Raw genomic sequence first — 26,732 nt, forward strand, 5'->3', positions numbered from 1 at the left:
CTTTATAAAGGAGGAATACCAACCAACCATACAGTCTTTATAAAGGAGGAATACCAACCAACCATATAGTCTTTATAAAGGAGGAATACCAACCAACCGTACAGTCTTTATAAAGGAGGAATACCAACCAACCATACAGTCTTTATAAAGGAGGAATACCAACCAACCATACAGTCTTTATAAAGGAGGAATACCAACCAACCATACAGTCTTTATAAAGGAGGAATACCAACCAACCATACAGTCTTTATAAAGGAGGAATACCAACCAACCATACAGTCTTTATAAAGGAGGAATACCAACCAACCATACAGTCTTTATAAAGGAGGAATACCAACCAACCATACAGTCTTTATAAAGGAGGAATACCAACCAACCATACAGTCTTTATAAAGGAGGAATACCAACCAACCGTACAGTCTTTATAAAGGAGGAATACCAACCAACCATACAGTCTTTATAAAGGAGGAATACCAACCAACCATACAGTCTTTATAAAGGAGGAATACCAACCAACCATACAGTCTTTATAAAGGAGGAATACCAACCAACCATACAGTCTTTATAAAGGAGGAATACCAACCAACCATACAGTCTTTATAAAGGAGGAATACCAACCAACCATACAGTCTTTATAAAGGAGGAATACCAACCAACCATACAGTCTTTATAAAGGAGGAATACCAACCAACCATACAGTCTTTATAAAGGAGGAATACCAACCAACCATACAGTCTTTATAAAGGAGGAATACCAACCAACCATACAGTCTTTATAAAGGAGGAATACCAACCAACCATACAGTCTTTATAAAGGAGGAATACCAACCAACCATACAGTCTTTATAAAGGAGGAATACCAACCAACCATACAGTCTTTATAAAGGAGGAATACCAACCAACCATACAGTTTTTATAAAGGAGGAATACCAACCAACCATACAGTCTTTATAAAGGAGGAATACCAACCAACCATACAGTCTTTATAAAGGAGGAATACCAACCAACCATACAGTCTTTATAAAGGAGGAATACCAACCAATCATAGCTTTCACCTGGATTAACCTGGTCAGTCTGTCATGAAAAGGAGGAATACCAACCAATCATATTGTCTTTATAAAGGAGGAATACCAACCAACCATACAGTCTTTATAAAGGAGGAATACCAACCAACCATATTGTCTTTATAAAGGAGGAATACCAACCAACCATACAGTCTTTATAAAGGAGGAATACCAACCAACCATATTGTCTTTATAAAGGAGGAATACCAACCAACCGTACAGTCTTTATAAAGGAGGAATACCAACCAACCGTACAGTCTTTATAAAGGAGGAATACCAACCAACCATACAGTCTTTATAAAGGAGGAATACCAACCAACCATATTGTCTTTATAAAGGAGGAATACCAACCAACCGTACAGTCTTTATAAAGGAGGAATACCAACCAACCATATTGTCTTTATAAAGGAGGAATACAAACCAACCATACAGTCTTTATAAAGGAGGAATACCAACCAACCATATTGTCTTTATAAAGGAGGAATACCAACCAACCATACAGTCTTTATAAAGGAGGAATACCAACCAACCATACAGTCTTTATAAAGGAGGAATACCAACCAACCATACAGTCTTTATAAAGGAGGAATACCAACCAACCATACAGTCTTTATAAAGGAGGAATACCAACCAACCATACAGTCTTTATAAAGGAGGAATACCAACCAACCATACAGTCTTTATAAAGGAGGAATACCAACCAACCATACAGTCTTTATAAAGGAGGAATACCAACCAACCATACAGTCTTTATAAAGGAGGAATACCAACCAACCATACAGTCTTTATAAAGGAGGAATACCAACCAACCATACAGTCTTTATAAAGGAGGAATACCAACCAACCATACAGTCTTTATAAAGGAGGAATACCAACCAACCATACAGTCTTTATAAAGGAGGAATACCAACCAACCATATAGTCTTTATAAAGGAGGAATACCAACCAACCATACAGTCTTTATAAAGGAGGAATACCAACCAACCATACAGTCTTTATAAAGGAGGAATACCAACCAACCATACAGTCTTTATAAAGGAGGAATACCAACCAACCATACAGTCTTTATAAAGGAGGAATACCAACCAACCATACAGTCTTTATAAAGGAGGAATACCAACCAACCATACAGTCTTTATAAAGGAGGAATACCAACCAACCATACAGTCTTTATAAAGGAGGAATACCAACCAACCATACAGTCTTTATAAAGGAGGAATACCAACCAACCGTACAGTCTTTATAAAGGAGGAATACCAACCAACCATACAGTCTTTATAAAGGAGGAATACCAACCAACCGTACAGTCTTTATAAAGGAGGAATACCAACCAACCATACAGTCTTTATAAAGGAGGAATACCAACCAACCATACAGTCTTTATAAAGGAGGAATACCAACCAACCATACAGTCTTTATAAAGGAGGAATACCAACCAACCATACAGTCTTTATAAAGGAGGAATACCAACCAACCATACAGTCTTTATAAAGGAGGAATACCAACCAACCATACAGTCTTTATAAAGGAGGAATACCAACCAACCATACAGTCTTTATAAAGGAGGAATACCAACCAACCATACAGTCTTTATAAAGGAGGAATACCAACCAACCATACAGTCTTTATAAAGGAGGAATACCAACCAACCATACAGTCTTTATAAAGGAGGAATACCAACCAACCATACAGTCTTTATAAAGGAGGAATACCAACCAACCATACAGTCTTTATAAAGGAGGAATACCAACCAACCATACAGTCTTTATAAAGGAGGAATACCAACCAACCATACAGTCTTTATAAAGGAGGAATACCAACCAACCATATAGTCTTTATAAAGGAGGAATACCAACCAACCATACAGTCTTTATAAAGGAGGAATACCAACCAACCATACAGTCTTTATAAAGGAGGAATACCAACCAACCATATAGTCTTTATTAAGGAGGAATACCATTACAGTCTTTAGTACATAAATACAAGATGTTGATGCTGAATAAATATGTTGAATGATAGCAAACACATTTTCTTCAACTCTGAGACTGATTCCCTAGGCAGTGTGCGGTAAGGTTGATCCAAACATTGTGACCAATCATTTACAGTAAAGGCTGTATGGGCCAATATCTCACCAATCTGATCTTTAGAAATTGATATATTTTGTATATATGAATTTTCACCACACATCCTTAACATCACATTGTGTTATAAAACATAAACAGACTTTGACTTGTGATTTGAGGAATGAAAACAGGCATTTGCTTGCTCCCTATGGTTTTGTTTGTAAAGCCAGATTATTCCTCATACTGCAAGAACAGGAGCAATTTTTGTGTTGTGTAAGTGGGGAGTTTCTGATTCTGATATCGACAATGGCGACCGTAGGAAGTGGAACACAGACCAGGACAACCTGACAACGGTATCCTGCTACTCCTGGGCACACCATCCACAGTAACATCTAACCCTAAACCCATCCACAGTAACATCTAACCCTAAACCCATCCACAGTAACATCTAACCCTAAACCCATCCACAGTAACATCTAACCCTAAACCCATCCACAGCTGCCAAGAGAACAGTCCAAGTTTTAATCAGTCAAAGGGGCGGTAGGTAGCCTAGTGGTTAGAGCATCGAATCAGTAACCGATCAAATCCCCGAGCTGATAAGGTAAAAATCTGTTGTTCTTCCCCTGAACAAGGCAGTTAACCCACTGTTCCTAGGCCGTCATTGTAAATACGAATTTGTTCTTAACTGACTTGCCTAGTCAAATAAAAGATTTTGAAAAACAGTTAGGAGCTATTTTGAAAAAACTTATTTTTTTAACCTTAATTTAACTAGGCAAGTCAGTTAAGAACAAATTATTATACCAAACTAACTTATACCAAACTAACTTTGTCAGTCAACATCCATAAAAAAATACTAAATATGTAAATTTTTTAACACAAATCTTTCATTATCTGAGCATAAAACCTGTTTTAAAAAACTGCAAAAAAATGTTTAACACTCAGGTGCTCAGAAATGTCATGCGCAGATATTATATACGACAATAAGAGCATTTCTATCTATGAAGTGATTAGAACATCTCTGTTACAATGGCTTTTTAGCTCCTTGCTAGGCTTCTGAACAGCCTATTCAGCATTCAACAAAGTATTTCAAAATGCAAAAAAAGTATATTTAATTAATTTGAATGACGTTAATCTTAACAATTACACAGGTTTAGCCGCATCAATTTATGTACTTTTATTACTTCAAATTGGTTTGGTATTGGCACTATTTATTGGTCAGAGTAATCCAAAGTTACGATTTTGTTTTATGACTTGCATAAATTGTAGGTTATTATTTTGTAAGTGGTTTGTTAGTTTTAGCAACATTGCATAACAGTATCTGATGAAGGACACATTGTTAGCTCAGTAATAATAATAATAACAATAATAATTATCATACTTATTATATTATTTTGTAAGTGGTTATGCTATTATCAAACATAGCCTACTATGTCTGTACTGATTAAGTTTCCAATTCAATAGGCCTAGTCAATTCCAAATAAACAAACCAAAAACGTTTTGATATACATAAATATTTAGTCTTTTTTTTTGTTGTTGATTGTCAATGCAGCTGCAATTTTCAGCAACACTCTACAGGCTATAAAATCTGCATTGCGCAACCCCTTCAACTTACCTGCAGCGAGACAAACTGGGAGCAGCAGCCTGAAGACCAGTCCGCACACCACCTGGGAAGCCATTCTTTAGGATTTATGAAATATAAACGGAAAAGCTATTTTATGGTGATACGCTGCTATCTGGCGTAAGGGAATCTCAATGCATCCTTCCAGCTCTCTCCAACGTCCAGGTGAGAGGGCATTGTCCCGTTGGTGTCTCCGACATTATTTTTAGAAGTCCAAGTCCAAAACAGCGCTGTTGATAAACCATAGCCAAGAGCTGAGTAAAGTTTAGGCACGGCAGCGTCCTCTATCCTAGTTTCAACACCCCACATCCAATATCCCAAACATCTGGACCAGTAGGATAACACTCGTCACGCGGAGCAGCCTACAATTTCTTGCAGAAAAAAAGTGTGGTAGTAACAGCATATCAACATGGCAGTTTATCCACATTAGACTACCTGTTGATAACGGTTGTCTTGATTGTGGATCGCGCGTAGACCTAATAGTAAATACATCATTCCAGCACCGCGCTTAAAATAGAAAACAATTATGAAAAACAGTCAACAAGTTGCAAATTCATAATCCCGGTTTTGGATAGTGAACGCAGTTTGTCAAGCGTCACGTTTCTTTATTCACTTTTAGTTTGGTACGAGAAGACACCTGGAAGTGCGTAAAAGCGTGACTATGCTTTCCTATGGAGAAGCCTACATAACAGTCGTCGCTCATGCCCCAGCTCCCGTACAGCTGTATGTTTTACTATCTCGTATGATTACACTTTTCTCATCCCCAACGAAAACTTCACAAGACCACCCTGTAACTGACAAATGACTCCACCATTGAGAAGTCAGGCAAGAATTAGGGAACGATGCCTGGTCCCGAATGAGGAGCGGGAGGTAGACGCAGGGCAGGGTTGTGAGCATATGTTGCTCCTCCCCGGAGAGCTGCGAGGCGTGGCGGCCGCATTCCAATCCCTCCTCTGGGTCAGGTAACTCCAACCCGCGCAGATTCCAAACTGGGACGATTTTACGCGACTAACGGGAAAAGGGGGAATCAGGTTTGGGCCTTGCACAGGGACAGGTTATGGACGAGTAGGCTAGTTCGCTATTGTTCTATTATTTGTTTATGAGCTAAATCATCTCATATAATAGTTAAAACCATAGAGATAGACCATGTTATATTATATATGGATGTAACATAGTAATTGTCTTTTCTCGTGAATTAACTGTTAGGCCTACACTAAAAAATAGTTGAGGATTATATTATGAATAACTTATATGCATATGGTTATGATTTTGTAAGCTACTTGATTTATTGTACACAAATAAACAAATAAAACCTGTAGGCCGTGTGTAGGCTACACCTACAAGCAATACATAATCATAAGGTAATGCTGCTTAGCAACAGTAACCTATGACATGTTCATAGGCTACAAAACAGTTCGTGCAACAATTTGCTTGAGGGAGAGTGTGGATATAGGTTGTTATAACGCATTAGCATTGTTGTTACACAACCTAAAACAACTAGTGCAGCAGCAGTCCCTATTTGCTTTCATAGAAGAATAGGATACAATGAATGTCATGTATACAACAGCGACATCTGTCGGCCTTTGAGTGGGGCAACATGAAAGGCTTGGTTGAATAGGGTTGCAAAGGGAGGGTATATACTGGAAAAGTTTACCAGTAAACTACCAGAATTTCTGTAATCTATCACAAGACATATAGTGGCCCTTTTGGGGCTGTCTGTAATAATCTATGTCCCTCTGTGTGGCCTTATCACATTAAAAATATATGAAATAATTAAACAAGATATTTAAATAAATAGAATGCCAAAGCTAAAAAACATGAACCTAAATATAAACCATCAACTTATTGAATACCATCTTTTCAGCAGGCCTATAGGCCTATCCAGTTCTACATAGTGTAAATTGGTTCCTGACTTCCCTGAACAGTTGCATATCGCGGGGTCTATTCGATGCTAATGCAGAACGCCACAGGATGTTTTTGTGCTAGTTTTTGAATGGGGCATGCTTATTTAAGATGGAGAGGAAAGCACTTTTAAAGAGCAACCAGGCATCCTCTACTGATGGGATGAGGTCAATATCCTTCCAGGATACCCAGGCCAGGTCGATTAGAAAGGCCTGTTCACTGAAGTGTTTTAAGGAGCGTTTGACAGTGATGAGGGGTGGTCGTTTGACCGCGGACCCATTACGGATGCAGGCAATGAGGCAGTGATCAGTAAGATCCTGGTTGAAGACAGCAGAGGTGTATTTAGAGGGCAAGTTGGTCAGGATGATATCTAAAAGGGTGCACATGGATACAGATTTATGGTTGTACCTGGTAGGTCCCTCCAATAGACTTTCAGATACTTGTAGAATCTATGCCAAGGTGCATTAAAGCTGTTCTGGCTTGTGGTGGCCCAACGCCCTATTAACACACTTTATAATTCTGGTTCCTTTATTTTGGCTGTTACCTGTACATCCATAAAATACTTCTGAAAAAACACTAACAAATGAAAAGGTGTAGTCTAACAACAATGGATGAACAACAACAGGTGAATACAGCTGGCAAGAACAAAAAGAAAATAAGATTTACTGGAATTGTTTCATTTATTTCATATAATATAGTGAATAACGGTGCTGAAAATAATTTTGGCAGTGATTTAAGTCTTAGCATCCACAACCATCACTACAAACCAAACTTGTAGCTCCATACAAACCTGGTCCAACTATTTTCATTACGTCATTGAAAACACATCTACATTTTTCAGAATTTTCCTTTGTTGGTATGAGGATCCATATTTAGATATATCTTTTTTAAACAACAGTTAAACATCGTGATAAACTTCAGTCAGTGTTTCAACTGTAAGGGATAAGGAGTATCTATGTGATTAAAACTGTAAATCTAGTCACAAATTATTATCTGGCCGTGTATATTATTGCATACTTACAATAAACTGTAAAAAGATTTCAATATTAAAAGGAGGAAAATGACATTTGAGCTAAATCTCCTTTAAAAAAGAGCAGGCTTGCATACTCTGCAGCAGTATTTCATGATTTGAGGTGAAAGGCGGAGGAGAATCCCCTGGATAGATGGAGGTCGACTTTTACTTTTGCACACCAGGGTCACTGTCATCCCACTCGTAGCCGATTGGTTGCAGTTGCTGGACGATGTAACTGGCCATGTTGTGGGTTCCTGCAGCGACCACTCTTCAGGACATGAGGTCAAGAGGACCCCCTGGAAGATAAATACACATTTTATGTAACTCCCACATCCATCAAAACACACTCATAAAACCACATATTCAAATCGACTATAAACTATAAATAAACACATGAATCAGTCCTAAACCTCACCACCAAAAGCCTACTCACTAATAAAACAAATCTAAATCAACTATTTCAATCACATTTCCATTCAGGCACCACTGTGGCCCACTACTAGACTTTTGGAACTGGTTGAAAGGTTGAATAGAGTCTTCTCCTACATTTCAGGGAAGGAGCTGATAGCTGAGCTTCTGGACTGCCAGAGACTGAACGGCAGCTGACCACATGATCCCGACCTCACGCCCAGTCCCTCCGTCTCTCAACAGTGGTCCTTTTGTGCAACACCCCAAGCCTGGGGATAAAGAGATGAACAACGTGGGCGGCCAGCCACTTCTTCAGACGGATATCAAGCTCAGCCTCACAAAGGCTTTGGAAGGGCACAGTCCATACGCCATCACTCAAGAGATAGCAACTATACTATGAAATAACATAAATTGTACATTCTCTTTTTAAAAGTTACCGTGTCTATCACAATAATGAAAGCCAATAAGAACAGATTTAATAATACCCGAGGGACTTTTCCATAATAACAGCATGCGTTCTTTGCTTTCTGTGGGACCTCATTAGTTATTTGCTCAAGTGAAAGCTCTAGCTAATATACCCATCTCATCGCTGCCTCCTCCAGGACAACCATTCAGATGAGAGCTCAGTTTGAGACCAGAATACAGGGGGACATACAGTACAAATTATAAGCCTGTTGGAAATAAACATTGACTGTTTGTAAAACCGATCCCTATCCCCCATCATTGAAAGGGAGTCAAATAATCTATTGTATTCCATTTCTAGAACCCCCACCTGTGGTGTCTATGACAACTCCCCCGGCCTCTCGGATGACAACAGCAGCAGCGGCGATGTCCCAGCAGTGCAGCCCATACTGGTCGTTGGCCTCAGCCGCCTCCGTGGCTATCAGACATAGGGCCAGGGTTGAGCTGACGATTATCCTCACCCTGGAACACAAGGAGTAGCCTAGAGCCGTGTGTATCAAGCGTCATGTTGGATTAAGTGCTGATCTAGGGTTAGGTCCACCCTGTCCATGTAACCGTATTTATTGTGATCCAAAAAGGCAAAACTGATCCTAAACCAGCACTCCCACTCCGAGACATAAGGCCCCCATAAGACTCTGAGATATAAGGCCCCTGGTCCCAGATCTGTTTGTGCTCTGTAGTCATGTTTGGCATGACAATGGCCACATATGCATTGAAGAGAGAGCCCAAACAGACCTGGGACCAGGCTATTCAAGGAGAGTCTAGGGCCAAAATACATCACTGTATTGCCGTTGGATCGTAAAGGTACAGACTAGAACCTGATATGAGGCCCATTAGACCGGGGTCATGTTCATTAGGTAACACAACAGAAAAACATTCTTCTAACATTTTTCAACCCTGTTTTAGCCTGTTTTCTTCCATTTGGTGCCTAATGAACATGATCCAGAATGACCACAAACCAATGGAGTCAGCGAGTACCCATGATCTGGTGCACTTAGTAACTTCATGATGTTCCCTGAGATGTCCAGTGTTGCTGGGTCCCGCTTGGCTCCGATCTCAGTCAAAAGGAGACATCTATCAGTCGCTGGGAAAAGAAAAACAGCTTCAGGTTAGGATAATGGATACATAACATTTTAGTAAACCAATAAAAAAATATCAAATCGATAAATGAAATCAATCAAGTTAACATTTGATAATGCTGCATGGTAAATTGTTTGAGTTGCTTCCCTTGTTAGTTTAACACATGGGTAGGCGAGCCTGGTCCTGGGGTTCGTGTTTTTCATTTAACCAACCTGGAAGACCAAGTGTGTTGAATTTAGGCAATCACTGATCAATTAGCTCAGTTGATCAGGTGTGGTGCCTAGTTAGAACAAAATCCTGCAGTACTTGCGGCTCTCCAGTAACAGGCTTACCAACCCCTGGTTTAACATATGGCACTCCAGTAATAGGCTTACCAACCCCTGGTTTAACATATGGCACTCCAGTAACAGGCTTACCAACCCCTGGTTTAACATATGGCACTCCAGTAACAGGCTTACTAACCCCTGGTTTAACATATGGCACTCCAGTAACAGGCTTACCAACCCCTGGTTTAACATATGGCACTCCAATAGCAGGCTTGCCAACCCCTGGTTTAACATATGGCACTCCAGTAACAGGCTTACCAACCCCTGGTTTAACATATGGCACTCCAGTAACAGGCTTACTAACCCCTGGTTTAACATATGGCACTCCAGTAACAGGCTTACTAACCCCTGGTTTAACATATGGCACTCCAGTAACAGGCTTACTAACCCCTGGTTTAACATATGGCACTCCAGTAACAGGCTTTCCAACCCCTGGTTTAACATATGGCACTCCAGTAACAGGCTTACCAACCCCTGGTTTAACATATGGCACTCCAGTAACAGGCTTACCAACTCCTGGTTTAACATATGGTACTCCAGTAACAGGCTTGCCAACCCCTGGTTTAACATATGGCACTCCGATAGCAGGCTTGCCAACCCCTGGTTAAACATATGGCACTCCAATAACAGGCTTACTAACCCCTGGTTTAACATATGGCACTCCAGTAACAGGCTTACCAACCCCTGATTTAACATATGGCACTCCAGTAACAGGCTTACCAACTCCTGGTTTAACATATGGTACTCCAGTAACAGGCTTGCCAACCCCTGGTTTAACATACGGCACTCCAATAACAGGCTTACCAACCCCTGGTTTAACATATGGCACTCCAGTAACAGGCTTACCAACTCCTGGTTTAACATATGGTACTCCAGTAACAGGCTTGCCAACCCCTGGTTTAACATAGGGCACTCCAATAACAGGCTTACCAACCCCTGGTTTAACATACGGCACTCCAATAACAGGCTTACCAACCCCTGGTTTAACATATGGCACTCCAATAACAGGCTTGACAACCCCTGGTTTAACATATGGCACTCCAGTAACAGGCTTACTAACCCCTGGTTTAACATATGGCACTCCAGTAACAGGCTTACTAACCACTGGTTTAACATATGGCACTCCAGTAACAGGCTTTCCAACCCCTGGTTTAACATATGGCACTCCAGTAACAGGCTTACCAACCCCTGGTTTAACATATGGCACTCCAGTAACAGGCTTACTAACCCCTGGTTTAACATATGGCACTCCAGTAACAGGCTTACCAACCCCTGGTTTAACATATGGCACTCCAATAGCAGGCTTGCCAACCCCTGGTTTAACATATGGCACTCCAGTAACAGGCGTACCAACCCCTGGTTTAACATATGGCACTCCAGTAACAGGCTTGACAACCCCTGGTTTAACATATGGCACTCCAGTAACAGGCTTGACAACCCCTGGTTTAACATATGGCACTCCAGTAACAGGCTTGACAACCCCTGGTTTAACATATGGCATTACAATCCACTATGAAAATGTGGGTGCATCACACAAAGCAGTAAGACGTTGACTTACCTTTTTCCTTTGAAACATTGATCCTTACACCATTGCAAAATGCCCCTTTGGTCTTTTCTTGCTGTGTATAACATTCCATCGAAGCAATGGTAGATCACTCCAAACTCAAACTACATTAGAATACAAATGAATTCCCTTTTAATAATCTTTTTTTTTTACTTGGTAAATTATGTTCACCCATACTTCTCATGCTTACCTCTTTCTTTACAGCGAAACCAATGCTAACTGCAACCATGGAGAAATTGAGAAAACCAAGTACATCATCAATAGCCTAAATATTTGGTGATACTATTCTATCAATGACAGAGTATAACTACTTGCTTTATTTACTATGTGTTGTAGTATCATCTTTATTTACTATGTTGTAGTATCATCTTTATTTACTATGTGTTGTAGTATCATCTTTATTTACTATGTGTTGTAGTATCATCTTTATTTACTATGTGTTGTAGTATCATCTTTATTTACTATGTGTTGTAGTATCATCTTTATTTACTATGTGTTGTAGTATCATCTTTATTTACTATGTGTTGTAGTATCATCTTTATTTACTGTGTGTTGTAGTATCATCTTTATTTACTATGTGTTGTAGTATCATCTTTATTTACTATGTGTTGTAGTATCATCTTTATTTACTATGTGTTGTAGTATCATCTTTATTTACTATGTTGTAGTATCATCTTTATTTACTATGTGTTGTAGTATCATCTTTATTTACTATGTGTTGTAGTATCATCTTTATTTACTATGTGTTGTAGTATCATCTTTATTTACTATGTGTTGTAGTACCATCTTTATTTACTATGTGTTGTAGTATCATCTTTATTTACTATGTGTTGTAGTATCATCTTTATTTACTATGTTGTAGTATCATCTTTATTTACTATGTGTTGTAGTATCATCTTTATTTACTATGTTGTAGTATCATCTTTATTTACTATGTGTTGTAGTATCATCTTTATTTACTATGTGTTGTAGTATCATCTTTATTTACTATGTGTTGTAGTATCATCTTTATTTACTGTGTGTTGTAGTATCATCTTTATTTACTATGTTGTAGTATCATCTTTATTTACTATGTTGTAGTATCATCTTTATTTACTGTGTGTTGTAGTATCATCTTTATTTACTATGTGTTGTAGTATCATCTTTATTTACTATGTGTTGTAGTATCATCTTTATTTACTATGTGTTGTAGTATCATCTTTATTTACTATGTGTTGTAGTATCATCTTTATTTACTATGTTGTAGTATCATCTTTATTTACTATGTTGTAGTATCATCTTTATTTACTATGTGTTGTAGTATCATCTTTATTTACTGTGTTGTAGTACCATCTTTATTTACTATGTGTTGTAGTATCATCTTTATTTACTATGTGTTGTAGTATCATCTTTATTTACTATGTGCTGTAGTATCATCTTTATTTACTATGTGTTGTAGTATCATCTTTATTTACTATGTGTTGTAGTATCATCTTTATTTACTATGTGTTGTAGTATCATCTTTATTTACTATGTGTTGTAGTATCATCTTTATTTACGATGTGTTGTAGTACCATCTTTATTTACTATGTGTTGTAGTATCATCTTTATTTACTATGTAGTATTATCATCTTTATTTACTATGTTGTAGTATCATCTTTATTTACTATGTGTTGTAGTATCATCTTTATTTACTATGTGTTGTAGTATCATCTTTATTTACTATGTGTTGTAGTATCATCTTTATTTACTATGTGTTGTAGTATCATCTTTATTTACTATGTTGTAGTATCATCTTTATTTACTATGTGTTGTAGTATCATCTTTATTTACTATGTTGCAGTATCATCTTTATTTACTATGTGTTGTAGTATCATCTTTATTTACTATGTTGTAGTATCATCTTTATTTACTATGTTGTAGTATCATCTTTATTTACTATGTGTTGCAGTATCATCTTTATTTACTATGTGTTGCAGTATCATCTTTATTTACTATGTGTTGTAGTATCATCTTTATTTACTATGTTGTAGTATCATCTTTATTTACTATGTTGTAGTATCATCTTTATTTACTATGTGTTGTAGTATCATCTTTATTTACTATGTGTTGTAGTATCATCTTTATTTACTATGTGTTGTAGTATCATCTTTATTTACTATGTGTTGCAGTATCATCTTTATTTACTATGTGTTGTAGTATCATCTTTATTTACTATGTTGTAGTATCATCTTTATTTACTATGTTGTAGTATCATCTTTATTTACTATGTGTTGTAGTATCATCTTTATTTACTATGTGTTGTAGTATCATCTTTATTTACTATGTGTTGTAGTATCATCTTTATTTACTATGTGTTGTAGTATCATCTTTATTTACTATGTGTTGTAGTATCATCTTTATTTACTATGTGTTGTAGTATCATCTTTATTTACTATGTGTTGTAGTATCATCTTTATTTACTATGTGTTGTAGTATCATCTTTATTTACTATGTGTTGTAGTATCATCTTTATTTACTATGTGTTGTAGTATCATCTTTATTTACTATGTTGTAGTATCATCTTTATTTACTATGTGTTGTAGTATCATCTTTATTTACTATGTGTTGTAGTATCATCTTTATTTACTATGTGTTGTAGTATCATCTTTATTTACTATGTGTTGTAGTATCATCTTTATTTACTATGTGTTGTAGTATCATCTTTATTTACTATGTGTTGTAGTATCATCTTTATTTACTATGTGTTGTAGTATCATCTTTATTTACTATGTGTTGTAGTATCATCTTTATTTACTATGTTGTAGTATCATCTTTATTTACTATGTTGTAGTATCATCTTTATTTACTATGTTGTAGTATCATCTTTATTTACTATGTGCTGTTGTATCATCTTTATTTACTATGTTGTAGTATCATCTTTATTTACTATGTGCTGTAGTATCATCTTTATTTACTATGTGCTGTAGTATCATCTTTATTTACTATGTGTCGTAGTATCATCTTTATTTACTATGTGTTGTAGTATCATCTTTATTTACTATGTGTTGTAGTATCATCTTTATTTACTATGTGTTGTAGTATCATCTTTATTTACTATGTTGTAGTATCATCTTTATTTACTATGTTGTAGTATCATCTTTATTTACTATGTGTTGTAGTATCATCTTTATTTACTATGTGTTGTAGTATCATCTTTATTTACTATGTGTTGTAGTATCATCTTTATTTACTATGTGTTGTAGTATCATCTTTATTTACTATGTGTTGTAGTATCATCTTTATTTACTATGTGTTGTAGTATCATCTTTATTTACTATGTGTTGTAGTACCATCTTTATTTACTATGTGTTGTAGTATCATCTTTATTTACTATGTGTTGTAGTATCATCTTTATTTACTATGTGTTGTAGTATCATCTTTATTTACTATGTGTTGTAGTATCATCTTTATTTACTATGTTGTAGTATCATCTTTATTTACTATGTTGTAGTATCATCTTTATTTACTATGTGCTGTTGTATCATCTTTATTTACTATGTGTTGTAGTATCATCTTTATTTACTATGTGTTGTAGTATCATCTTTATTTACTATGTTGTAGTATCATCTTTATTTACTATGTGTTGTAGTATCATCTTTATTTACTATGTGTTGTATTATCATCTTTATTTACTATGTGTTGTAGTATCATCTTTATTTACTATGTTGTAGTATCATCTTTATTTACTATGTTGTAGTATCATCTTTATTTACTATGTGTTGCAGTATCATCTTTATTTACTATGTGTTGTAGTATCATCTTTATTTACTATGTGTTGTAGTATCATCTTTATTTACTATGTTGTAGTATCATCTTTATTTACTATGTGTTGTAGTATCATCTTTATTTACTATGTGTTGTAGTATCATCTTTATTTACTATGTGTTGTAGTATCATCTTTATTTACTATGTTGTAGTATCATCTTAATTTACTATGTTTATTTAAAAATATATATATTTCACCTTTATTTAACAAGGTAGGCTAGTTGAGAACAAGTTCTCATTTGCAAAGCATAGCAATTCGACACATACAACAACACAGAGTTACACATGGAATAAACAAAACATACAGTCAATAATACAGTAGAAAAAAAAAGAAAAAAAATGTCTATATACAGTGAGTGCAAATGAGGTAAGATAAGGGAGTTAAGGCAATAAATAGGCCATGGTGGCGAAGTAATTACAATATAGCAATTAAACACTGGAATGGTAGATGTGCAGAAGATGAATGTGCAAGTAGAGATACTGGGGTGCAAAGGAGCAAGATAAATAAAATACATACAGTAAGAGGATGAGGTAGATAGATGGGCTGTTTACAGATGGGCTATGTACAGGTGCAGTGATCTGTGAGCTGCTCTGACAGCTGGTGCTTAAATCTAGTGAGGGAGATATGAGTCTCCAGCTTCAGTGATTTTTGCAGTTCGTTCCAGTCATTGGCAGCAGAGAACTGGAAGGAAAGGCGACCAAAGGAGGAATTGGCTTTGGGGGTGACCAGTGAGATATACCTGCTGGAGCGCGTGCTACGGGTGGGTGCTGCTATGGTGACCAGTGAGCTGAGATAAGGTGGGCTTTACCTAGCAGAGATTTGTAGATAACCTGTAGCCAGAGGGTTTGGCGACGAGTATGAAGCGAGGGCCAACCAACGAGAGTGTACAGGTCGCAGTGGTGGGTAGTGTATGGGGCTTTGGTGACAAAACGGATGGCACTGTGATAGACTGCATCCAATTTGTTGATTAGAGTGTTGGAGGCTATTTTATAGATGACATCGCCGAAGTCGAGGATCGGTAGGATGGTCAGTTTTACGAGGGTATGTTTGGCAGCATGAGTGAAGGATGCTTTGTTGTGAAATAGGATGCCGATTCTAGATTTAATTTTGGATTGGAGATGCTTAATGTGAGTCTGGAAGGAGAGTTTACAGTCTAACCAGACACCTAGGTATTTTTATTTGTCCATGTATTCTAAGTCAGAGCCATCCAGAGTAGTGATGCTGGACGGGCGGGCAGGTGCGGGCAGAGATCGATTGAATAGCATGCATTTAGGAGAGTTGTATGGCATTGAAGCTCGTCTGGAGGTTAGTTAACACAGTGTCCAAAGAAGGGACAGAAGTATACGGAATGATGTCGTCTGCGTAGAGGTGGATCAGGGAATCACCAGCAGCAAGAGCGACATCATTGATATATACAGAGAAGAGAGTCGGCCCAAGAATTGAACCCTGTGTCACCCCCATAGAGACTGCCAGAGGTCCGGACAACAGGCCCTCCGATTTGACACACTGAACTCTATCAGAGAAGTAGTTGGTAAACCAGGCGAGGCAATCATTTGAGAAACCAAGGCTGTCGAGTCTGCCAATAAGAATGTGGTGATTGACAGAGTCGAAAGCCTTGGCCAGGTCGATGAATACGGCTGCACAGTAATGTCTCTTATCGATGGCGGTTATGATGTCGTTTATGACGTTGAGCGTGGCTGAGGTGCACCCATGACCAGCTCTGAAACCAGATTGCATAGCAGAGAAGGTACGGTGGAATTTGAAATGGTCGGTAATCTGTTTGTTAACTTGGCTTTCAAAGACCTTATAAAGACAGGGTAGGATAGATATAGATCTGTAGCAGTTAGGGTCTAGAGTGTCACCCCCTTTGAAGAGGGGGATGACCGCGGCAGCTTTCCAATCTTTGGGAATCTCAGACGATGTGAAAGAGAGGTTGAACAGGCTAGTAATAGGGGTTGCAACAATTTCGGCAGATAGTTTTAGAAAGAGAGGGTCCAGATTGTCTAGCCTGGCTGATTTGTAGGGGTCCAGATTTTGCATCTCTTTCAGAACATCAGCTATCTGGATTTGGGTGAAGGAGAAATGGTGGGGGCTTTGGCGGGTTGCTGTGGAGGGTGCCTGGCAGTTGACCGGGGTAGGGGTAGCCAGGTGGAAAGCATGGCCAGCCGTAGAGAAATGCTTGTTGAAATGATCAATTATAGTGGATTTATCGGTGGTAACAGTGTTTCCTAGCCTCAGAGCAATGGGCAGCTGGGAGGAGGTGCTCTTATTCTCCATGGACTAGACAGTGTCCCAGAACATTTTTGTGTTTGTACTACAGGATGCAAATTTCTGTTTGAAAAAGCTAGCCATAGCTTTTCTAACTGCCTGTGTATATTTGTTCCTAACTTCCCTGAAAAGCTGCATATCACGGGGGCTATTCGATGCAAATGCTGAACGCTACAGGTCTGGAGTAAACCAAGGACTATATCTATTCCTAGTTCTACATTTTTTGAATGGGGCATGCTTATTTAAGATGGTGAGGAAGGCACTTTTAAATAATAACCAGGCATCCTCTACTGACGGGATGAGGTCAATGTCATTCCAGGATACCCCGGCCAGGTCGATTAGAAAGGCCTGCTCGCAGAAGTGTTGTAGGGAGCGTTTGACAGTGATGAGGGGCGGTCATTTGGTCGCAGACCCATTACGGATGCAGGCAATGAGGCAGTGATCGCTGAGATCTTAATTGAAAACAGCAGAGGTGTATTTGGAGGGCGAGTTAGTTAGGATGATATCTATGAGGGTGCCCGTGTTTATGGATTTGGGGTTGTACCTGGTAGGTTCATTGATAATTTGTGTGAGATTGAGGGCATCAAGCTTAGATTGTAGGATGGCCGGGGTGTTAAGCATGTCCCAGTTTAGGTCACCGAGTAGCATGAGCTCAGAAGATAGATGGGGGCAATCAATTCACATATGGTGTCGAGGGCACAGCTGGGGGCAGAGGGTGGTCTATAGCAAGCGGCAACAGTAAGAGACTTGTTTCTGGAAAGGTGAATTTTTAGAAGTAAAAGCTCGAATTGTTTGGGTACAGACTTGGATAGTAATACAGAACTCTGCAGGCTGTCTTTGCAGTAGATTGCAACACCGCCCCCTTTGGCAGTTCTATCTTGGCGGAAAATGTTATAGTTAGGGATGGAGATTTCAGGGTTTTTGGTGGTTTTCCTAAACCAGGATTCAGACACGGCTAAGACATCTGGGTTGGCAGAGTGTGCTAAAGCAGTGAGTAAAACAAACTTAGGGAGTAGGCTTCTAATGTTAACATGCATGAAACAAAGGCTTTTACGGTTACAGAAGTCAACAAATGAGAGCACCTGGGGAGTGGGAAAGGAGCTAGGCACTGCAGGACCTGGATTAACCTCTACATCACCAGAGGAATAGAGGAGAAGTAGGATAAGGGTTCGGCTAAAGGCTATTCGAACTGGCCATCTAGCACGTTTGGAACAGAGAGTAAAAGGAGCAGGTTTCTGGGCACGATAGCATAGATTCAAGGCATAGTGTATAGACAAAGGTAAGGTAGGAAGTGAGTACATTGGAGGTAAACCTAGGCATTCAGTAATGATGAGAGAGATATAGTCTCTAGAGATGTTTAAACCAGGTGATGTCATCGCATATGTAGGAGGTGGAACAACATGGTTGGTTAAGGCATATTGAGCAGGGCTAGAGGCTCTACAGTGAAATAAGACAGTAATCACTAACCAGGAGAGTAATGGACGAGGCATATTGATATTAGAGAGAGGCATGAGTAGCCAAGTGAACATATGGGTCCAGTGAGTGGTTGGGCTGGCTGGGGACACGGCGATTCAGACAGTTAGCAGGCCGGTGCTAACAAGCTAGCAGATAGTAGGCCGGGGCCAACAAGCTAACAGTTAGCAGACCGGGTTAGCAAGCAAGCAGTTAGCAGACCAGGGCAAGTAAGCTAGCAGTTAGCAGACCGGGGCTAGCAAGCTAGCAGTTAGCAGACCTGGGCTAGCAAGTTAGTAGAAGGGCCTTTGGGGGACATCATGATGGAGGTAAGTCTGTTTTTGCCTCTTCGTGCGGTGACGTCGATAGACCAGTCGTGGATTAGTAGGGTTCCAAGTAGCTTTAAGTAGCTAGCAGGCCGCGGTTAGCAGAATGGGCCTTCAGCGGACGTCGCGCCTGAGGGGCCTGTTGGAATCCTTGGGCAGATTGTCGGTATTCCAGTCGTAGAGGATCGGCGGGGTTCCGTGCCCCGTACCGGCAGTAGAAGGGGTCCAGATATTGTTAGCCCAGGAGTGGGCTTCGATGGTAGCCCAGGAGTCCTAGCCAGGCTAGCTTCAGGCTAATTGGTGCTTGCTCTGGGATGGAAACGCTAGCAAGGAGTAGTCACCCGGGATTGCGGTTGGCTAGTTGCGAAGATCCAGATGAAAATATTCCGAATTTTTGGTAGGAATCTGGGGACATGGAGAGAAAAAAAAATAGGTCCATTATGCTCTGGTTTGGGTCACGTTGTTCGAACTGGCGAGAGCTTTCCGAGCTAAAGGTTAGCTGATGACAGCTAGCAATGGTTTGCTGACTGATAGCTGGTTGGTATGTAGTTAGCTGGCTAGCTTCAGTTGAGGGATTCCAGATCCGAAGTAAATAGAAAGACTTTAGAAGAAGAAAAAAAAGATCCACGCCACATTGGGTGAGGCGGGTTGCCGGAGTTGAGGTTTAGGAAAATATTTTAAAAAGATACGCAAAGAAAAAGATGTAAAAAGATATATACAAGAGACACGACAGGACAAAGACGTCTGACTGCTACGCCATCTTGGATTCGATTGCTGTAGTATCATCTTTATTTACTATGTGCTGTAGTATCATCTTTATTTACTATGTGCTGTAGTATCATCTTTATTTACTATGTTGTAGTATCATCTTTATTTACTATGTGTTGTAGTATCATCTTTATTTACTATGTTGTAGTATCATCTTTATTTACTATGTGCTGTAGTATCATCTTTATTTACTATGTGCTGTAGTATCATCTTTATTTACTATGTGTCGTAGTATCATCTTTATTTACTATGTGTTGTAGTATCATCTTTATTTACTATGTTGTAGTATCATCTTTATTTACTATGTGTTGTAGTATCATCTTTATTTCAACATGTGTAGTTCCAAATCCCTAATCTGAGGAAATGGCTGTTTGTCACATCCTGACCAGTAATAGGGGTTATTTGTTATTATAGTTTGGTCAGGACGTGGCAGGGGGTGTTTGTTTTATGTGGTAGTTTGGCGAGGTAGTTTGGCCAGGATTGAGCCGCAAGCCAACTCCCCGTGCTTATTATGGGAAGCAACTGGAGTGGAGAGCGCCGGAGTATGCGGAAGTGCGCACAGTCCGGTGCGAGCAATCCCAGCCCCTCGCAAGTGCCGTGCTAGAGTAGGCATCCAGCCTGGAAGGAGGATGCCTGCAAAGCGCATCTGGCCACCAGTGCGCCTCCTAGGCCCAGGCTACCCTACGCCTGCTCTACGCACGGCAACCATCAGGCCTCTGCACAGCCCAGTTCGCCCTGTACCAGCGGTCCGCTAGTGCAGGGCTGCTATTTCCATCCAGCCAGGACGGGTTGTGCAAGAGGTGCGCTCCAGACCTCCAGTACTTACCCATGGCCCGGTATATCCAGTTCCTGCTTCTCGTGCTGACCCTGAGGTGCGTATCCATAGTCTGCCATCTCCTAAACCAGCACCATGCACCAGGCTTCCAGTGGTTCAGCCCAGTCTAGTACGTCCTGTTCCTGCTCCTCGCACTAGCCCTGAGGTGCGTGCCTTCAGTCTGGCACATCCGGTACCAGCACCACGCACCAGGCTTCCAGTGCGTCAGCCCAGTCCAACTCGGCCTGTTCCTGCTCCTCGCACTAGCCTTGAGGTGCGTGTCCCCAGTCTGGTAACTCCACTACCAGCCCCACGCATTTGGCTTCCAGTGCGTCAGCCCAGTCCCAGTCCAGAGTGTCCGGCAACAGTACCTCGTCCAGAGTGTCCGGCAACAGTACCTCGTCCAGAGTGTCCGGCAACAGTACCTCGTCCAGAGTGTCCGGCAACATTACCTCGTCCAGAGTGTCCGGCAACAGTACCTCGTCCAGAGTGTCCGTTAACAGTACTTCGTCCAGAGTGTCCGTTAACAGTACCTCGTCCAGAGTGTCCGGCAACAGTACCTCGTCCAGAGTGTCCGGCAACAGTACCTCGTCCAGAGTATCTGGTAACAGTGTCTAGTCCGGAACCGAGTGAGACGGCCTACTGTCCGGAACCGAGTGAGGCGGCCTACCGTCCGGAACCGAGTGAGACGGCCTACAGTCCGGCACCGAGTGAGACGGCCTACAGTCCGGCACCGAGTGAGACGGCCTACAGTCCGGAACCGAGTGAAACGGCCTACAGTCCGGCACCGAGTGAGACGGCCTACAGTCCAGAGCTCCTAGAGTCACCCTACAGTCCAGAGCTCCCAGAGCCCAGTCCAGGGTCTTCAGTGACTGGCCTCAGGCAGAGGTATGCAGTGGGGGTGGTTTGGTCCGGTAGGGGATTAAGGCCTGAGCCTATGCCACCTCCACTGTAGGAGGAGGAGTCGTCGGTGACGGCTGCCACCCTCCCTTCCCTCCCTTTAGTTTTGGGATTTAGTTTTGTTTTGGGGGTTATTTTTGGTTATTTGTGTGAGGTGCATCCGGGGTCTGCACCTTTGGGGGGGGGGTACTGTCATGTAATAGGGGTTATTTGTTATTATAGTTTGGTCAGAACGTGGCAGGGGGTGTTTGTTTTATGTGGTTTGGGCTATGTATTTAGGTAGAGGGGTGTTCGGGGTTTGTTAGTCTATGTTCTATGTTCGTTTTTCTATGTTCTATCTAGTCTATTGTAGTTCTATGTTTAGTTTATTGGGGTTGGACCTTCAATTGGAGGCACCCGGTTATCATTGCCTCTGATTGAAGGTCCTATAATTAGGAGTTTGTTTGTCATGGGATTTTGTGGGAGATTGTGCTTGTTTAGCTGTGTGCCTGACAAGACTGTCCAGTTCGTTTGTGTTTTGTATACGTTTATTGTGTTTCCCTTCTTCACCAAATAAAAAGAAGATGAGTATATATTTTCCCGCTGCATCTTGGTCTTTACCCTACGACAACCGTGACACTGTTAGAAACTGATATTGTACCTGTGAACAAAGTTACAGGTGCCATCGATAGGGTCTATGATCCAGGAGGGGCTGTCTGTGAGGATGCTTTCTCCCCGGCTGCAGACGACTCCTCTCCAATGAACCTGTCACAAGTTCACAACATACAGTGTGTGAATGCCTTGCGTGCACCATTCCCTAAGACTCAGCAGTGTCATGATGAGATGCCTAAAGAGCTATTTTAGATATGTAAACACAGAGGACCTAGCGCAGTGGTGTCAAACTCATTACATGGAAGGTCTAGTGCAGGGTTTCCCATACTCTGTCCATGGGACCCCAAGTTGTGCACGTATTGGGTTTTGCCCAAGCACTGCAAAGCTGATTCAATTGATCAACTAATCATCAAGCTTTGATTATGTGAATTAGCTGTGTAATGTTAGGGGAAAAAAACAAAACATGAACCCCTTGGGGTACCCAGGCCAGAGTTTGGGAAACGCTGGCCTAATGTCTGCAGGTTTTTGGTTTTTCCTTTCAATTATCCCTAGACAACCAAGTGAGAGGAGTTCCTTACTAGTTAGTGACCTTAATTCATCAGGCAAGTACAAGGGAGGAGCGAAAACCTGCAGACAGTTGGCCCTCCGTGGAATGAGTTTGACACTTGTGGCATAGGGCGGGGGATAGCTGGGGGCCAGAATGTAACCACTCCTGTGTTGAAGAGATACCATTGGAAGATACCATTGCATACCTGTGCGAGGGGAACTTGTCCCTGAGGGTGGAGATGATGAGCTCCTCCACCCGTTGGTCAGCCTCCGTTACCAGGTAGATTGCTGTGCTCTTGGTACTCACGTTCTTCTTGTGTTTCACCGCCTCCTGCACTACCTGGAGGGAGCGGGACCAAGTGACATAGCACACACCTGGAGGATAAAACACAAGGCACACCACCAATATTCATGACTGGGGATCAGGAAAGACTGTCTGTGCCATTGATCCATGGGCTTTCCAAGTGTGTTATTGGGAGGTAAACCTGGTTTCTATAGTATCAATATTTTTTAATAGGCCTATTACTCACTGTTTTACATTGTATATGTACATTTACAACTAGAGTTGGCTACCACAAATACTTGGTTTTAGGGCCACTTGGAATTGATGGACGTCGCCACACTTGACTTACCTTACCAGCTCTACATGCAACTTCTACAGCAACATCCATGCATTCCCGCCAGCACTTGTTACTGTCCGAGGTTGTCAGTTCATAACGAGGAGCAGGTGCTGTTGTTTTGCCATTTACAGTGGGTTATTCCAGGCATCCAAAAGACAGCAAATTAGAACCTATTATGTGACTTTGGTGTGGTGTTGGTCTCTGGTACGGTCCCGTAATCCAGGTGTCCACTGTCCACCTCGGTGCTGCAGATGGATACTGCCTTGCTATTGAGTGGACTTCGATATGTACGATTCTACTTCGGATTGGAATGACATTGATAGTCGCAAAACGAATCTCTAGCCACTGCTAGACGTTGATGAGACAAGACCAATCTGGAACCTGGAACTAGACGAAAGCAACTCCATGTTATCGGTCGCCATTGTCAACCTGTAGCCTATAAATAAATCCAATAAATAATATTTGTCGTCGAGGAAAACTCTTGAATAAACAAGACTGTATTTTACTCAGTCAGATAGCATAACAAACGGTCGCCTACAGCATTGGGCACGTAGAACGAAATGTCTTGCAGGTAAACACAGACAACGACTGCAGACGTATCCAGTGACGATGAGAGAAAAATGCCGTGGGGAGTAGAATTAACACTGCACCACGTGATATCGTCTGGCGTGCTGTCACCGCCATCACGGATGGATAAAATTGTATCCAGGACCACGAATGTATCGAAATGTAGACTGCATTAAATCTATGCTTGAAGATCAAAGGGAAGTCTCTCAAACATATTTCGTCTTTATCTTTGCTGTCAGTTTAGGAATAAAGTTTGACATGATTTGAATAAGCTTACCCTTTTAATAACACTTCTTAAAGCCTGCAATAATAATGCCTTATTGCTTGTTATAAGCATTATGCGCCTTTATAATATATTATTATAAGGCTTATAATAGCCCTATACATCTCACTATATAGAGGCTTTTAATTTAGTCAGGAGCATTCTAAAATGATAAAAACAGATAAGGATCATAGCCTACATGTTTATGACAAATCTTAATGATGACGGTATTGCAACGACAATAGGCTCATGACAAGCTGCCGATTAATGAAATCCTACTCGAATAGGGTCTGTAAATTCCTAGAGAAGGAGATTATAAGGGTGAGCACCCTTGTAAATTCTTCTCTCCATAATCCTAATCATCCTGTAGCACAAACTCCCAAAAATTCTGGGACACTGTAAAGTCCATGGAGAATAAGAGCACCTCCTCCCAGCTGCCCACTGCACTGAGGCTAGGAAATACTGTCACCTCCGATAAATCTACAATAATCGAGAATTTCAAGTTCAATTTTTCTATGGCTGGCCATGCTTTCCACCTGGCTACCCCTACCCTGGTCAACAGCTCTGCACCCCCCACAGCAACTTGCCCAAGCCTCCCCCATTTCACCTTCACCCAAATCCAGATAGCTGATGTTCTGAAAGAGCTGCAAAATCTGGACCCCTACAAATCAGCTGGGCTAGACAATCTGGACCCTCTCTTTCTAAAAGTATCCACTGCAATTGTTGCAACCCCTTTTACTAGCCTGTTCAACCTCTCTTTCATATCGTCTGAGATCCCCAAAGATTGGAAAGCTGCCGTGGTCATCCCCTTCTTCAAAGGGGAAGACACTCTAGACCCAAACTGTGACAGACCTATGTCTATCCTACCCTGCCTTTCTAAGGTCTTCGAAAGCCAAGTTAACAAACAGATCACCGACCATTTTGAATCCCACCGTACCTTCTCCGCTATGCAATCTGGTTTCCGAGCTGGTCATGGGTGCACCTCAGCCACGCTCAAGGTCCTAAAGGTCCAGCCGTATTCATCGACCTGGCCAAGGCATTCGACTCTATCAATCACCACATTCTTATCGGCAGACTAAACAGCCTTGGTTTCTCAAATGACTGCCTCGCCTGGTTCACCAACTACTTCTCAGGCAGAGTTCAGTGTGTCAAATCGGAGGGCCTGTTTTCCAGACCTCTGGGGGTGCCACAGGGTTAAATTCTCTGGCCGACTCTTTTCTCTGTATACATCAATGATGTCACTCTTGCTGCGGGTGATTCCCTGATCCACCTCTACGCAGATGACTCCATTCTGTATACTTCTGGCCCTTCTTTGGACACTGTGTTAACAAACCTCCAGACGAGCATTAATGCCATACAACTCTCCTGCCGTGGCCTCCAACTGCTCTTAAATGCAAGTAAAACTAAATGCATGCTATTCAACTGATCTCTGCCCGCACCTGCCCGCCCGTCTAGCCTCACTACTCTGGACGGTTCTGACTTAGAATATGTGGACAACTACCAATACCTCGGTGTCTGGCTAGACTGTAAACTCTCCTTCCAGACTCATATTAAACGTCTCCAATCCAAAATTAAATCTAGAATTGGCTTCCTATTTCACAACAAAGCATCTTTCACTCATGCTGCCAAACATACCCTCGTAAAACTGACTATCCTATCGATCCTTGACTTCGGTGATGTCATTTACAAAATAGCCTCCAACACTCTACTCATCAAATTGGATGCAGTCTATCACAGTGCCATCCGTTTTGTCACCAAAGCCCCATATACCACCCACCACTGCGACCTGTATGCTCTCGTTGGCTGGCCCTCACTTCATATTCGTCGCCAAACCCACTGGCTCCAGGACATCTATAAGTCTTTGCTAGGTAAAGCCCCGCCTTATCTCAGCTCACTGGTCACCATAGCAACACCCACCCGTAGCACGCGCTCCAGCAGGTATATTTCACTGGTCACCCCCATATCCAACTCCTCCTTTGGCCGCCATTCCTTCCAGTTCTCTGCTGCCAATGACTGGAACGACTTGCAAACATCACTGAAGTAGGAGACTCATATCTCCCTCACTAACTTTAAGCATCAGCTGTCAGAGCAGCTTACAGATCATTGCACCTGTACATAGCCCATCTGTAAATAGCCCACCCAACTACCTCATCCCCATATTGTTATTTCATTTTTTTGCTCCTTTGCACCCCAGTACCTCTACTTGCGCATTCATCTTCTGCACATAATCCCTCCAGTGTTTAATTGCTAAATTTTGATTATTTCGCCACTATGGCCTATTTATTGCCTTACCTCGCTAATCTTACTTCATTTGCACACACTGTATATAGACT

At 40.9% G+C, this 26,732-nt stretch overlaps 1 protein-coding gene and 1 pseudogene across 2 annotated transcripts in view; both read right to left on the reverse strand.

Annotated features, from left to right (window-relative positions):
• The window catches only part of LOC106579641 (piezo-type mechanosensitive ion channel component 2), a 258,629-nt gene extending 253,017 nt beyond the window's left edge, over positions 1-5,612 (reverse strand). For both annotated transcript variants that reach the window (XM_045702749.1, XM_045702748.1), the window contains exon 1: positions 4,739-5,612. In XM_045702749.1, the coding sequence (XP_045558705.1) occupies positions 4,739-4,802 (64 nt within the window). In that variant the 5' untranslated portion in view covers positions 4,803-5,612. The remainder of the gene's footprint in view (positions 1-4,738) is intronic.
• Positions 5,613-7,596: 1,984 nt separating this feature from the next.
• On the reverse strand, positions 7,597-23,992 carry LOC106579672 (inositol monophosphatase 2-like; annotated as a pseudogene).
• Positions 23,993-26,732: the final 2,740 nt, after the last annotated feature.

The sequence above is a fragment of the Salmo salar genome, chromosome ssa19, assembly GCF_905237065.1.
Source record: "Salmo salar chromosome ssa19, Ssal_v3.1, whole genome shotgun sequence".
Lineage (NCBI taxonomy): Eukaryota > Metazoa > Chordata > Actinopteri > Salmoniformes > Salmonidae > Salmo > Salmo salar.